This window comes from Trifolium pratense, linkage group LG3 (assembly GCF_020283565.1).
Source record: "Trifolium pratense cultivar HEN17-A07 linkage group LG3, ARS_RC_1.1, whole genome shotgun sequence".
NCBI classification, from domain to species: Eukaryota; Viridiplantae; Streptophyta; class Magnoliopsida; order Fabales; family Fabaceae; genus Trifolium; species Trifolium pratense.
The window spans coordinates 40,896,456-40,912,267 of NC_060061.1; the positions used below are offsets into that span (position 1 = coordinate 40,896,456).

A 15,812-nucleotide genomic window follows, 5' to 3' on the forward strand; every position below is an offset into this window, starting at 1 on the left:
TTAGAGAAACTGAACAACATGTGTAAATTCAAAATCAATAGGGTGATGAGGTAGCATAAGAAAAGAAAATTGATCCAAAAAGTATTCACCTTTATTATTAGTCTGAGTTTTTTCTTTAAGATCAACATCTTCAAAACTTAACTTGGTATCCTGCATAAAATGAAAAAGATGTTTCAGTGGGTAGCAAAATTCATTTCCAATGTTGAAAAAGAGTCAAAAGAATGAATAGGGGAATGCCTTTTGTTTAAGATCAGCAACTAATTGCATAGGTGAAGTAGAATCCTCTGAAGTAGAATCCTCTTCAATAGTTGAATCAATTTCATTTCTAGATGTTGATGATTGAATCTCGGTGCCAATTTTATTTCCGCCACTTGTACCTTTGGTTTTAGAATGTTCTTTTACTATTTGTAGACTCACTATCCAAATATATCTTACCAATTCATAACCTAAATAGCAAAAAGTTATAAATTAACATTTAACAACACCCATTAGGTAGTAACAAAACATAATTTTTATAGTGAATGTTATCAAACAAATAAAAAGAACATTAGTAATACATATATAGTTCCTCTCATATTTCCTTCAATAGCAGCATGACATGCATTATTAATTTATACCTAATTTATGTTCATCACAAGTGGACTCGAGAGTTGATAAAACGTCAGTTGATGTTGAAGTCAAAGAGAGTTTTTGACAATTGTGTACAAAACGATGTTTTATAATTTGAGATTGGATTTCCTGGAAAAAGCTTGGTAGTTCGGCAAATACTACAATACGTAGATTTGGAATCCCAACTTTTAGATCAATTTCTTCACTTCCTCCAAATATTTTCTGTAGCTTACATGTTTCTGGTATCATGAGAAACAGTAGCTCAGGAAGCTCTGTACAAATGGAGGCTGGAAATACATAGTTCAACTTGTTACACTTCCTGACAACAAGTGTTTTCAGTTTTGGAAAGCATGTCCTAATTGGAGACATATGATAATTTGATGTTTCTTTATTCTCCACATCATCATCTTCAATGATATACTTCAAGTTTTCACATTCATCTATTATTAGATGAAGCAACTGTGCTAGACATTTTAAAACACATGTTGAGAATATCATTTCCAATTTTTCACATCGGACAATTTTTATCTTCAATAAGTTTTGGAGGGAAAAACAATTTCCGGGACCCACAAAAAGGTATGTCATCTGAGCCAAATTATCCAACTCAATCTCTTTCCCTCCTCTTTCACCCTTTCCTCTTCCACTATCGTCCACTACTAGAAAACTCGGCTTTAGCGACCGATTTAGAGACTGATTTTCATCAAAATCGGTCTCTAAATCTGTTAGCGACCGATTTTGCGACCATAAAAAATCAGTATCAACAACCCTGGTCGCTACTCCGTTGTGACCAACCCAGCGACCGATTTGGCAGCGACCGAAGTAGTGACCGATTTTAGAGACCAAAATAGTGACCAATTTTAGAGACCGAAATAGAGACTGAATTTGTGTCGCTGGTTGCGACGCGTTTTGCGACGCTATAGCGACTAATTTAGTGACTGATTTTAGCGACTAATTTAGTGACTGATTTTAAACTAATTTCTCAATTTGTTGCGACCGAATTAGCGACGCTATGTGAAAAATTCAGTCTCTATTTCAGTCACTAATGATATTTTTTTTTTTTTAATTATTAGAAAAGCAATTTTTGAATCTAATTTAATATCTCAAAGTATTTCATACACACCAAGCAATTAAACTATGCACACAACAATATGAACATAATATATTTATATTTAAGTAATAAGTATTACAAATCAACCAAAACATAACCAAGACTAAGGGGGAATAAATCCCTTTCAATTATTGCATACAAAAAGTCAATATCCTAACTCAAAAAACTACAAAAAGTAAGCCACACTACTACACCATCATCAGACATATCATCATCATCATCATCATCATCATCATCATCATCATCATCATCATCATCAATTTATCATCTGCCACATCATTTTCATGAACTTGATCATCATCATCAGACATACATCATTATCATCTGCCACACTCAAGTTTATTCTTGCGATGTTGGTGTGTGTGAACAAACAAATCTGAAGGAGCGGGGGGAGTGCCATTCAGTTCCGTCTATAACAAAACAAAGAATATGAATTATAACTAGAAGTCAAAAATTGTGGAGTATGTATGCTACTACAGTTAGTGTAGATGGCTTACAAATATTTTATATCAGTATTTGTGCTCCATAATCCGAGCCATGTTATGCAGGAAACCATAACTAATCCATCACATGCTACTGAATAAAAGAGATAAAAAAAAATGCACTGCACCTGCAGTGCCTATGCGTTGATATATTAAACTAGCTAGTTAGCTCTAAAAAATGAATTGACTTCCATTTTCCTTCATCATTAATTTCCCTGATATATTAAACTAGTTAGCTCTAAAAAAACTGATTTCCAAGTTACTTGTGTCAAATCTATTTCTGCATTGATCTAAACATCTAACAGATCTGCTATAAGGTGAGGGCTCAACTTCAGTATTTCAGAATCCAAAACTTCGAGGTACATACAAACATAAAGCAATTGAACATCTAGAATTCAGAGGTGAAAATTAAAATCTCTTACTCTACAAGGGTGCATATGAAAATCTAGAATTCAGTTTAAAAGACAGATATTTGAAAGATAACATACCCACTTCCTCCTTGCTGCAATGTCCACATCATAATGTTAACTCGAGGCCTTCGTCCTATATACACTATGATGTATTGATCATGAGAAATCACAAATAATTATAAATTCATCCAAAATATGGAAACAAGGAATATATACCTGCTTAAAAGTGCTTACAACAATGCTTGATTCCGAAGACTTTTACAAAACTTCTGGAAGTTTATGAAGATAAACAATAGGAAATCTGTAAAAAGTAAGATATGATATAGAACTTAGAAAGCTCTCAACAAACTAGCTCCCCTAAATTATTCAAATTCATTCATGGCTTCAAAATCTGCAAGTCAAAGAATAAAATGAATGCTTATAGTCCTATTAAGCCTATTCCTCAAAGGACTGCAAAATACATAACCTGTAATTTGCTATTAATGGGTGCAACTAATACTAATATATATGACATATTAATCTATATTTTTGGGTTAAAAAACAAGAATAGACTAAGATAAAATAAAGATACTGTTGGTCAAGACACTACAATGATTTCATGAAAGAAGAATTTTTTAAATATGTGCTTCAAAGTGAGCCTACCATCATGACTAATATGGCACGATGTATGATTTGAGGTTCCAGCCGAACTTCCCTTTCTTCAAGTACACCAAATATCGTAAAAACCATGAAGAATCAATCAAATCATGAAGAAGATAAAACTGAAATGGATAAACACAATACACACAAAAATAATCATTCAAATAAAAAACTAGAAACTTAATAAACATAAAATAAGCTAATTGATACACCTATAGTCTATAGACCTACTCGATACATGAGTGATGCTATCTCCATTAGTCAATTGATATTTCAAACATACAATCTACCTGCAAAAATCTATGCAAAGAGCAAAGCAATTGAGTACCTAGATTGATTATATTAAATTCAAGAGCATGAAATACGTGAAATTTGAGCAAAAAAATATGAACATTTGGTACTCTATCTACGAAATTTTAATTGATCGAGACAAATATTAGACAAACCTTTGTAAGAGAACTTCTTATTGTATATATTTGTACAATAATTCCCTCTTGTGTATAAATTACTTGTTCAATGAACTTCAATGTGTGACTGGGACTCAAATTACTTGTTCAATAATTCCCTCTATCTTTACATTGTTACCTGGTAGGTCAGTACTGTTATAAAAACATATAAACTGAATTGTGACTGACAGTTCACAAATTGGAGCGAACTGAAACGATTCGGTTTGGTTAAGTTCATGAACAATTCAATTCAGTTCACAAAGAAGCAGTTCAATTTGAAAAAAATACGATTCGATTTTCTAAAAAGGGAGTTTGGTTTGGAACCACAAAATCGATGCACCGAACCTTTATACCAGTTCAGTTTGGGATAACCGTTAACAAATTGATTCAGTTTTACCGAACTATTCTAATGGTTCAGTTTGGTTTTTCTTCTTGAACCGAAAGATCTAATCTGACTATAGTATATACATACTTGTGTCCCAAATTGTAAGTTTTAATCTTTTTCCACCTACGCGGTGAGTCTTTTGATCTTGAAATCAACACCTACAAATCATAACAACAATATTATAATTTTCTTTAATTCTCTGCTCATTGCTATAAACAACAGAAAAACTCTCTGCTTCCTCAGCTTGGCAACCTCTACTTATTCATACTCTTTTGTCCCCCAGTTGTTGACACTACAAACATGCATTACTTTATAACATTTCCTTCTTAAACGCATTGAGATATGAGTCGACATTTGAAAACTTATACATTCCCCCTAAACATGTCAACAACTTACACCAAAAACCCTGATTCTTTCATTTCAAGTTCCAATTCTACCAAGCACTTACAGACTTACACTGTGTTTATCATAATTATAATTTACAAAAAAAAAAAAACAATGAGGGTATTTTCAAATACTGCTATTATTATTACACAAATTCACCTCTAAAGGCCATTTTAGATACTAAAATAAATAAATAAAAAAATCAATTTCAGTGGGAGTTCAATTCAATTATTCGAAATCTCAATTCAACCAATTAAGAAAACTCGATTACCTGTGAAGTTATAGGTATGAATTTGTGAATGAAATAGTGATGTTGAGATGATAAAAGAAGTTATAGGTATGAATTCGGAAATAATACCTTTGAAGAAAAGGAGCTTTGTTGAAACTGATTTGAATCGAGGAGCCGTGGGTTTGGACGATTTGATGATGAAAAACCTCAGCAACACAGTATTATTGGACGATTTGGAACTCATAGAGAGAGGGAGAGAAGAGATGTTCGGTGTCCCGTGGAGAAGAAGAGAAGAGTTGTACGAGAGAGAGGTGAAGCGGTGGTGTGGAAAATTTGATTTAGGGTTCAATGAGTGAGGTATTTGCAAAGTTGGTTTAGGGTTCAGTGAAGCAGTGACAATTTATCTGAGAAAAAGTTTGAAGAGAAATTGATTTGAAAAGAAAACAATGAGGAAACGTGTTGACTAATAATAATATTGGATTAATTTGTTGTTTTTCTTTTCTATTTTTTAAAAGATAATAATTTGATTAATTTTTTTACTGATTTCTAAAAAATATATATATATATATATATGCGACGGATATAGCGACCGAACTTCTGGTCGCTAAAGATCAGTCTCCAATTCGGTCTCTATAATTACATAGCGACCGATTTAGCGACCGATTTTTTTTTAATTTGACGCTCAAAATATTGGTCTCTAATTCGGTCTCTATAGCGACCGAATTATTTCGGTCGCTAAATCGGTCTCTAAAAGCGAATTTTCTAGTAGTGGTCATTTGCGCCAATTTCAGGTATACTAACCACCGTTCCTTCTTCGTTTACCATCATCACTGTTTCCCCAATCTCCACCTTTTATCACCGCTTCTTTTTTCTCAATTTATTTGGATTCTATGTTCTTCTTCGTCTTCATTTCTGATTTTGCACTTAATTTTCATTTTCATTCTTGTAAGAAAAAACAAAGGCTATTGTAAAGTGGTGGAGAAGAAGGTTAGAGAAACTAGAAAACTAGAAAGACAATAAAGTTTTGGAGGAAGATGTTATGTTACTAATTGTTTGATGATACAAGGTACATTGTGAACTCCTATTTATAGTAGAAGGAGCAACTACATAGCTTACATGCATGAAGGCAAGTGTCAAGAGAAATACATGCAACATGACAAGTGGTAAAGAAAATACATGCATCTATACAAGTGGTAAGGGAAACTACATGCAATAATACAAGTGTGATACTTGCAACAAGCCAAGTGTATCACATACAAAATGTTATGGAGGGATCCTACAATGGATGGGCTTGGATCACAATGGATATGGGCTTAAGAAGAACATCAATTTCTAACACTCCTCCTTGATGTTTTTCTTGAATACTCCAAGCATTGACCTCAACTCTTCAAACTTTCCCTTGGAAAGAGCTTTAGTCATTATATCTGCAATTTGATTTTCTGAATTGCAATGCTCCAAACTGATTTCCTTTGACTTTTCAGCTTCTCTAATAGCATGATATTTAACCTTGATGTGTTTGGTTCTTCCATGTTGGACTGGATTCTTTGCTATGGCAATAGCAGATTTGTTATCCACCCATATGACAGTAGCTTTGCTTTGAAATTGTCCCACATCTGATAAAATCTTCCTTAGCCAAATAGTTTGATTTGTTGCTGCAGCAGCAGAAATATACTCAGCTTCAGCTGATGATTGGGCGACCACTTCTTGCTTCTTTGAATTCCATGAGAACACAGCACTGCCAAATGAGAAAACATAACCAGAGGTACTTTTGGCATCATCTACACTTCCAGCCCAGTCACTATCTGTATATCCTTGGAGGTCTCCACTTTCATTTTTCAAGAAATGCAAACCATAATCAGTTGTACCCTTTATATACCTCAAAACTCTCTTAGTTGCACCAAGATGAACTTGACTTGGAGAATGCATAAACCTGGAAAGTAAGCTAGCAGCAAACATTATATCAGGTCTGGTTGCTGAAAGATACAATAAACTTCCAATTATACTTCTATAAATAGAAGCATCTGCACTATTATCACCATCATCCTTTGATAATTTGTCATTCACAACCAGAGGTGTGGAAACAGGCTTGCACTTATCCATATGAAACTTCTTTAATACCTCCAAAGCATATTTCTTTTGTGAAATGAAGATTCCAACACTTGACTGAAAAATCTCCATACCAAGAAAATATTTCATTTCACCCAAATCTGTCATCTCAAATTCATTCTCCATAGCTTGCTTGAATTGACTTAGAGAATTGGATTCATTCCCTATAACCAACAAATCATCAACATACAGGGACACTATTAGCTTCACTTCATTCTTCGACCACTTAACATACAAAGTAGCTTCATTTTCACTTCTTTTAAAACCACTTTGCAGAAGATAGCCATCAATTCTACTATACCATGCTCTTGGTGCTTGTTTTAAGCCATAGAGGGCTTTATGAAGCTTGTAAACTTTATTTTCACTTCCTGCAACCTTAAAACCTTCAGGTTGGTCGACATAAATGTCTTCATCAAGCAACCCATTTAAAAAAGCTGATTTAACATCAAAATGATAAATTTTCCAGCCCAATTTTGCTGCTAAGGCAACCAACAGCCTAATTGTATCATGCCTTGCAACAGGTGCAAAAGTGTCTGAAAAATCAACACCATGTTGTTGAAAATAACCTTTTACCACCAATCTGGCCTTAAGTTTATTTATAGAACCATCAGGATTGAGTTTGGTTCTATAAACCCACTTAACACCAATAATCTTTTGATTTTCTGGTTTGTCTACAAGCTGCCAAGTTTGATTTTTCTCTATCATCTTCATCTCCTCCTGCATGGCAACTTTCCATCCTTCAACATTAGCAGCTTCAGCATATCGTGTAGGCTCTAATGTAGCTATATTGCACCTTGCATAAATATCATCCAAGGTTCTAGTACCTCGGATTGGAAAATCATCATCACTATCATAGTTTGAATTTTCATCTTCCAAACTATCTTCAGCAGGCAATACCTTACTTGAACCTTCTGCTTGACTTTTCTCCCAATTCCATTTAGAGTACTCATCAAACTTCACATCTCTGCTAACCAGAATTTTATTGGTCTCCAAATTATAAATTCGATACCCTTTGGAGTTACTGTTGTACCCCAAAAAGATACCAACCACAGATTTGGTTTCCAATTTATCTCTTTTCACACTTGGAACGTGAACATAACACACGCATCCAAATATTCTTAAATGTTCAACAGATGGCTTTCTTTCATACCATGCTTCAAACGGTGTTTTTCCCTTCAAGGCTTTGGTAGGCAACAAATTCAACAAGTAAACTGAGGTGTTTACAGCCTCAGCCCAAAAAGTTTTAGGAATACCTTTCTCAAAGAGCAAACACCGGGCCATCTCCATGACTGTCCTGTTCTTCCTTTCGCTCACTCCATTTTGTTGAGGAGTGTATGGAACAGTAAATTGATGTTGAATTCCAGCTTGCTCACAAAAGGTTTTAAATTCCCCTGCTGTATACTCAGTTCCATTATCAGATCTGAGCTTTTTAATCTGACAATCAGTCTCTTTTTCAACCATAAGTTTGAAACTCTGAAATGCAGGAAACACATCTGACTTCTGCTTAAGAAAAAATACCCAGCTCATCCTTGTAAAATCATCTATAAATAGCAGAAAATACTTGTTGCCATTTAAAGATGTCGTTGGCATCGGACCACACACATCAGTGTGTATCAGCTGTAACTTTTCAGAAGCTCTCCAGGTTGACGCAGCGGGAAATGGCAATCTAATTTGTTTTCCATATTGACATATATATACATCACACATGTCAACAACATCTTCAATGATTGGTAAATTTTCAACCAAATCATGAGAACACATTTGTTTCAAGGTTGAGTAACTAAAGTGACCCAACCTTTTATGCCACAAGGAGGAATCATTAACACTACTTGGAAAAGCATGCATGGTTGTTTGTTTCCACTCTATTGGAAAACTTTTACCCCTCATTTCAACAGTCATTAACTTAGATCCAGAAGGATCTAGAATAGTGCATCTCTTATCTTTGAAATGCAATGAATAGTTTTTCTCCATCATTTGCCCCACACTTAAAAGACTTTGATTTATTTCAGGTACAAATAAAACATCTGAGATATATTTGATACCTGAGGGAGTTTCAACAGCTACAACACCTTTTCCTTTGACATCAACATTTTCTCCATTGCCAATAGTAACTTTAGAGAAGAAGGACTTATCAAGTTCCTTAAAAATGCCAACATTATGAGTCATGTGATTGGTGCACCCGCTATCTATTAGCCATGTTTCTTTGCTACTTCCGGTTGAATAGCAAGAAGCCATGAATAATTGCTCCTCTTGTTGGTGGTGTTCGACAACTTGGGCTTGTTGTCTCTGCTGGTTTGCTTTGTTTTTGCAAACCTTCTCCACATGACCAAGTTGATTGCAGGCTCTGCATTTAACATCTGGTCTATACCAACAATGCTTCTCTAAATGAGTATCTTTTTTGCAATGTTGACAAGTTGGAAACTTCTTTTTCCAGCTCTCTCCTTTGTTGTTGACATCCTCCTTTTTTCCTTTCCCTTTCTTCTCACCAAAATGTTTTTTCCCAAAACTATTGTAGCTTTGGTTTTTGCCTTTTGTGTTTGCCACAAAAGCACCTTCAACACTTTCTTCCAACCTTAAAGATCTTCTCTGCTCAGTAGCTTGCAAAACATTAACAAGCTCTGCAAGTGTGATTTGAGAAAAGTCCTTAGTTTCTTCGAGAGAGGATATTTTTGCTTCAAACCTCTCTGGAAGACACACTAAAATTTTTTCCACAACTCTTTGATCACTGAGATCCTCTCCTAGCAATCTGATTTGTGAAACCACCTTCGAAATTTTGTCAGAAAATTCTCTAACAGTTTCGGTTTCTTTCATTTTTAGTGCTTCAAACTCTCTTCTCAAGTTCAACACTTGCATCTTCTTTGTTCTTTCACTCCCTTGGAACTCTTCCTTCAGCTTGTCCCAAGCTTCTTTTGCAGTCTCAAGATTCAAGATCTTGATAAATATATCATCATGTAAAGCTGCATGTATTATGGCAAGTGCTCTTCCTTCTTTTGCCACTTCCTCATTGTGATTTCTTATTTGAGCTACCGTTGGGTTGTTTGGAAGAACCGGTGGGGTGCTTCCATTTTCCACAACATCCCATAAACTTTGAGCTCTCAAATAAGTTTTCATTTTTGCAGCCCACAAATGATAGTTTTCTCCTACAAACATAGGAGGTGGAGGTAAAGAACTATTGTTGGAAGCCATTTATGGTGTATAAAGGTTTTTTTTGTGAATGTTTTCTTGCTGGTTTTGTTTCCTCACAGACCCGTTAAGATCAATGAAGCTCTGATACCATGTAAGAAAAAACAAAGGCTATTGTAAAGTGGTGGAGAAGAAGGTTAGAGAAACTAGAAAACTAGAAAGACAATAAAGTTTTGGAGGAAGATGTTATGTTACTAATTGTTTGATGATACAAGGTACATTGTGAACTCCTATTTATAGTAGAAGGAGCAACTACATAGCTTACATGCATGAAGGCAAGTGTCAAGAGAAATACATGCAACATGACAAGTGGTAAAGAAAATACATGCATCTATACAAGTGGTAAGGGAAACTACATGCAATAATACAAGTGTGATACTTGCAACAAGCCAAGTGTATCACATACAAAATGTTATGGAGGGATCCTACAATGGATGGGCTTGGATCACAATGGATATGGGCTTAAGAAGAACATCAATTTCTAACAATTCTGATTCGGATTATTTTCTCCTTGCACTTAATTTTCATTTCTGCGAATAAGATTTCCATAAAGAGTTGTTCTTTATGATGAAGGAATATGGTATGGTTCCTAATCTTTTGACTCGTGCTGTTGTATTCGATGGTTTAGATCTTGATATTGATATTACAATGTTATGATTGATGGTTTGTGTAAAGATGGAAAGTTGAGTGATGCAAGGAAGGTTCTTGCGCGTCTGCTTGTTAAAGGGTTGAAATTTGATTCACATACTTATAATATTCAAGGACCAAGGCGAGCTTGCTATGATGTTTGTATATGAAAATCCAAACTCAATTATGACAATGATGGTGTTCTAAATGGTAATTGATTGAAGTGTTCAGAGCCGACTTTTTTGGCCAAGAGATCAGTACAATTCAATCTTAACAAAATGAAGGTATGCTTTTATTCAGAATACTATAATTATTGTAATTCCTTATATATCTTTTACTTATAATTCTATATAAATTTTAATTCATTTTTAAGTCATCGAGACATAAGAAGACAGAAACTCTAAAATGAAAGGACATAAAGGAAAAAATAAAGGTGAGATTCTCTGAATTTTTACGAAAAGGAATATTGGATTGAACCGTTGCGGCCGTTGCAGTCAAAACTCCGTTGTGTTGCGGTGAAATGCTGTTGCGTTGCGGTTGCGTTGCGGCATCACGTGTGATTTGAGTTCACACCGCAATTGCGGTCCGATGCGGTTGCAGTGCCTACCGCATCCGCAATATTGCGGCCGCATCAGGTGATGCGGTCCGCAATTTAAAACCTTGCTTATTCTCACTTCTCTCAGACAATATTTACTATTTGCAATTTTACCTTCTGAACTCATTAGTATCCTCTGTTTTCCTTCACCATGTAAAGTGACTCATTAGTGGACTCTTAACGTTATACTTTTCTATTTTAATTACGGTTTTTCATATCTTCCATTTCGGCTATCATGAAATTGAACATCTATGATTTCAAATGAATGATTTTACAACCTTATAGACACAATTAGATCAAGGAAGCAAACTGGATCTCATGTTATGAAAAAATACAGCTAGCTCATGCTCATATACATAGTGAGTTTAATACAATTTCACAGTCAGATCATACTCCAATATTAACAAAGCTAATGATGTTTGATGTTGAAGTTATTGGAGCCAGCCACTGAGTTTAGAAGATCAACTAAATTAGCAGTAAAAAGAAAAATAAATCCAGTGCATTCACATTAAGTATTATCATTTTTGTTTTTATCAAAGATAATAATTATACAAAGAAAGAACACCTAATCCACATCCAGAACATTCACATTAGCATAAATAGTGTAAAAACATCACATCACAAACTCAGACATCCCAATTAAGTTGGCACCCCTTAGCCGCCACTTATCATTTGGAGCACTTTAGAAATATTATTAAATAAAAAGGAAGATACAAAAGTATTTGGGCGGACTAGACCAAAACCCAAACCAAAATAATCAAGAGAATTCAACATCTGCCTCATTAAAAACCTTTTCAGGAAAAAAGAGTACAGAGCAACAAATAACAAAGCATGGAAATATCGAAGTCTCAACCACCATAACTTTCGAGGAAATATAACACACATATCATTTCACACAAAGTTCAAACTAAAAGATATCACTACAAGCAATACACACACATAAGAAAATATTGCAACTTATTATTCTTATTCTTTTCGACTCAACTTATTGTTCCTTCCTAAAATATAGGAAACGGTGATTTTAAATTTGCAAAACCTTTTTTTGCCAAATTCCTTGCACGGTCAGCTTCTCTTACTTCGACCTCTGATGAAGCAAGTTCCGAAAGTAATTCTCTACTTTGTTGAGCCCACTCAGTGCATTCAGCCTTCAACTTCATCTTCTGAACATCACATTTGTTCACCAAGGACTTCAAACCATCTCTTTGATTCTCAAGATCTTCAATTTGTAAAGAGAGCTCATGTATCTTAGCATTGGCAGTTGAAGTTTCACTGTCAATGTGGGCTTGTGTACTCTTTGCACTCCTAAGCTTGTTCATGAGATCGGTTTTCAAATCAAGAAGTTGGTTGTGCTTCTTGAGTACTTGTTGATAAGTAGCGTGTTTGATCATGTTATCATTGAAGAAGCTCTGTACTTTCTCAACAAAATCCTTCACATCAGAAGGTAGGAGTCTTTGATGCTGATTCAATCCATGAAAAAGAGAAATCAGTTTTGACTTGGACTCTTGGTTCGATACAAGATGGTCAATGTCTGATGACGAGTCCATCAAAGTCTTCAATTCTTGAAGTAAAGTTCCAATTGAAAAACTTTGCACTCCAGTAAGAAGCTTCTCAAGTGCAAGAAGTGGGTCTTCTTCGATCAGCTTGTTAATGTCTTTCATTGCTACAAGTGTTCATTTATTCACTTATATTCAGCAAACTAAACAAATTAAAGGTGGGAGGAGAAACCTTAATATTTAAAGAAATAAAAAACAAAACTCACCAATAGTTTCCTTAGAGGCTCCAATATCAACATCTTTTGTAGCAGGAGGCTTTGTATTGACAATTGAAAAAGAGGGTATACATATTTTTCCATCTCCATCTTCCTAGAAATTGAAATTAATAAACAAATGTAAACGATAATTTAGTCTGCGATGTAAAAGAAAATTTAAATAAAATATATTAAGCCTCAATATGTATCGGGCCGGCCATTAACTTACTGGATGAGTTGATAATGTTATGTTTTTATCATGAATTGATGTAGTTCCTTCTTCAACACTTATCATGGTACCCTGCTTAAAATTAAAAGCATGTTTAAGATTGTAATATAATTCAACTCCTGCATTGGAAAATAGTAAAAACAAAAAATACAAGCGAAATAGGGGAAATGCCTTTTGTTTAAGACCAATATCTAAATGTATAGGTGGCTCATTCTTTGTTCTTGAACTGGTGAACAAAGTTCCTGCCGCTGTTTTTTCTGGCGTAGAACCCTCCAACTAATTTCATAGCATGAAAATGTAAATTAGTTGCAGCATATTTTTTAGTATAAGTTATTTATTTTAATATTTTATTTTTAGATTATATTCACAATGAGGTGGTACTATATTACATTATTTTCTAGAGAATGTTTGGCTGTAATATCGATTTCTGCATCTGACTGTTGTGTCTTCATTTGTTGATCCATTGATTGTTCATTCATTAATACCTGTAATAAGAACAATCACATTAGTGGTATGAAGCTATTAATTACACCCATTACTAACTAAAAGAATTTGACATGGTCTGCAAATTACTTTTGAGTCTGTTGGTAATATTGCTACTGGTGGTATCTCTAAATCAGGAACCTTTTCGACAAATTCATGCTTTGCCTCTGCTTCTTGTTTCATTTTTATCTACAAAATATCATGTGTTTGATTCATCGTCATGGTTATTGTATATTTGTGTTCATGTGTTATTAGCTAGAATAAATAAAGTTAAAAATTCAATTCAATTTCTGCAATGAAAAAAGTTAAAAAAACAATAGAAGCAAAGTAGGGGAAATGCCTTTTGTTTAGGAGCAATATCTATTTGTATAGTTGGCTCATTCTTTTTTCCTGAAATGGCAGGCAAAGTTCCTGCTGCTGTTTCTCCGGACGTTGAACCCTCCAACTAATTGCATATCACGTAAATGTAAATCAGTTGCAGCATATTTTTAAGTACAGTAGTAGGCTAAGTAAAATTTATTTTCTTTAATATTTCTTTTTAGCTTTATATGCACAACGAGGTGGTACTATATTACATTATTTTCATGAGAAGGTTTGACATTAGTATCAATTTCTGCAACTGACTGTTTTGGATTCATCAACTCCTGTAACAAGAACAAACACATTAGTAGTAATATGAAACAAATAACGTGTTTGATTCATTGACATAGAGATTATATTCAGGTGTGGTTAGCTTTAATAAATAGATTGATATTGACCTGTGTAGAAGTCAACTCGTGCCTTGATGTTGATTCAGACTCTTCTTTAGAAGGCTCCGCTGAAAGTATAAGAATGAATAAATATTTAAGCTTACTTTCATGAAAACCTAAACAACATGTGTAAATTCAAAATCAATAGGGTGATGAGGTAGCATAAGAAAAGAAAATTGATCCAAAAAGTATTCACCTTTATTATTAGTCTGAGTTTTTTCTTGAGAGCCACCATGATCAACATCTTCAATGGCATTTTCATTTCCAGATGTTGATGATTGAATCACAGTGCCATTTAGATTTCCGCCACTTGTATCTTCGGCTTTAAAATGTTCTTCTAATTCTTCCTTCACGCTCCCCATATATGCCATCAAATCATAATCTAAATAGCAAAAAGTTATAAATTAACAATTAATAACACCATTAGGTAGTAACAAAACATAACTTTTATCATGAATATGCTCCCAAACAAATAAAAAGAACATTAGTAATACATATATATAGTTCCTCTCATATTTCCTTCAATAAAAGCATGACATGCATTATTAATTTATACCTAATTTATGTTCATCACAAGTGGACTCGAGAGTTGATAAAACGTCAGTTGATGTTGAAGTTGAAGTCAAAGAGAGTTTTTGACAATTGTGTACAAAACGATGTTTTATAGTTTGAGATTGGATTTCCTGGAAAACGCTTGGTAGTTCGACAAATACTACAATACGTAGATTTGGAATCCCAACTTTTTGATCATTTTCTTCACTTCCTCCAAATATTTTCTGTAGCTTACATGCTTCTTGTATTACGAGAAACAGTAGCTCAGGTAGCTCTGTACAAATGGAGGATGGAAATACATAGTTCAACTTGTTACACTTCCTGACAACAAGTGTTTTCAGTTTTGGAAAGCATGTCCTAATTGGAGACATATGATAATTTGATATTTCTTTATTCTCCACATCATCATCTTCAATGATATACTTCAAGTTATCACATTCATCTATTATTAGATGAAGCAACTGTGGTAGACATTTTAAAACACATGTGGAGAATATCATTTCCAATTTTTCACATCGGACAATTTTTATCTTCAATAAGTTTTGGAGGGAAAAACAATTTCTGGGACCCACAAAAAGGTATGTCATCTGAGCCAAATTATCCAACTCAATCTCTTTCAATCCTAAGTTCCTTTGTTGTCCATTTATTTCATCGAGATAAAAGATGCATTGAAATTTAGAGTTTGTTGCCGTGAGTTGTTGCAAAGCAAGATGAAGTTCCAAGTCATATCCACTAAAATCCTACAATATATGAGAATTAGGAAATTATATCAAAGCATAAATAAATTTTATATATAATTCTTTATTCCAATGATGTTAATTCTTAAGATTGATTAATGATTTCACAAGC

General features: G+C 34.1%; 1 protein-coding gene and 1 long non-coding RNA gene across 15 annotated transcripts in view; both read right to left on the minus strand.

Moving 5' to 3' along the window:
- Nucleotides 1–15,812, minus strand: part of LOC123916726 — a 59,933-nt gene that overhangs the window by 33,533 nt on the left and 10,588 nt on the right. Inside the window, exons 3-13 of one of the 3 annotated variants that reach the window (XM_045968245.1) lie at nt 14,968–15,703; nt 14,608–14,793; nt 14,421–14,479; nt 14,238–14,306; nt 14,003–14,107; nt 13,753–13,851; nt 13,569–13,664; nt 13,351–13,455; nt 13,180–13,251; nt 12,963–13,065; nt 11,875–12,863 (exon numbers count right to left, since the gene is read on the minus strand). In XM_045968245.1, the coding sequence (XP_045824201.1) occupies nt 12,202–12,863; nt 12,963–13,065; nt 13,180–13,251; nt 13,351–13,455; nt 13,569–13,664; nt 13,753–13,851; nt 14,003–14,107; nt 14,238–14,306; nt 14,421–14,479; nt 14,608–14,793; nt 14,968–15,703 (2,292 nt within the window). In that variant the 3' untranslated portion in view covers nt 11,875–12,201. Of the gene's footprint in view, nt 1–11,873; nt 12,864–12,962; nt 13,066–13,179; nt 13,252–13,350; nt 13,456–13,568; nt 13,665–13,752; nt 13,852–14,002; nt 14,108–14,237; nt 14,307–14,420; nt 14,480–14,607; nt 14,794–14,967; nt 15,704–15,812 lie in introns of those variants that run through there. The other 2 variants (XM_045968246.1, XM_045968244.1) reach the window with 2 other exon arrangements.
- LOC123916732 lies at nt 1,964–5,126 on the minus strand. 12 transcript variants are annotated; one of them, XR_006812249.1, is made up of 7 exons: nt 4,822–5,065; nt 4,167–4,237; nt 3,695–3,833; nt 3,252–3,548; nt 2,826–3,000; nt 2,688–2,742; nt 1,964–2,127 (listed from the first exon to the last, which is right to left on the minus strand). It is a non-coding gene; the product is annotated as an uncharacterized LOC123916732 (long non-coding RNA). The 12 variants fall into 12 exon arrangements; XR_006812247.1 differs by lacking the exon at nt 4,822–5,065 and adding an exon at nt 4,389–4,793 and having other exon boundaries at nt 3,695–4,331; XR_006812250.1 differs by lacking the exon at nt 4,822–5,065 and having other exon boundaries at nt 3,252–3,370; nt 3,480–3,538; nt 3,695–4,791.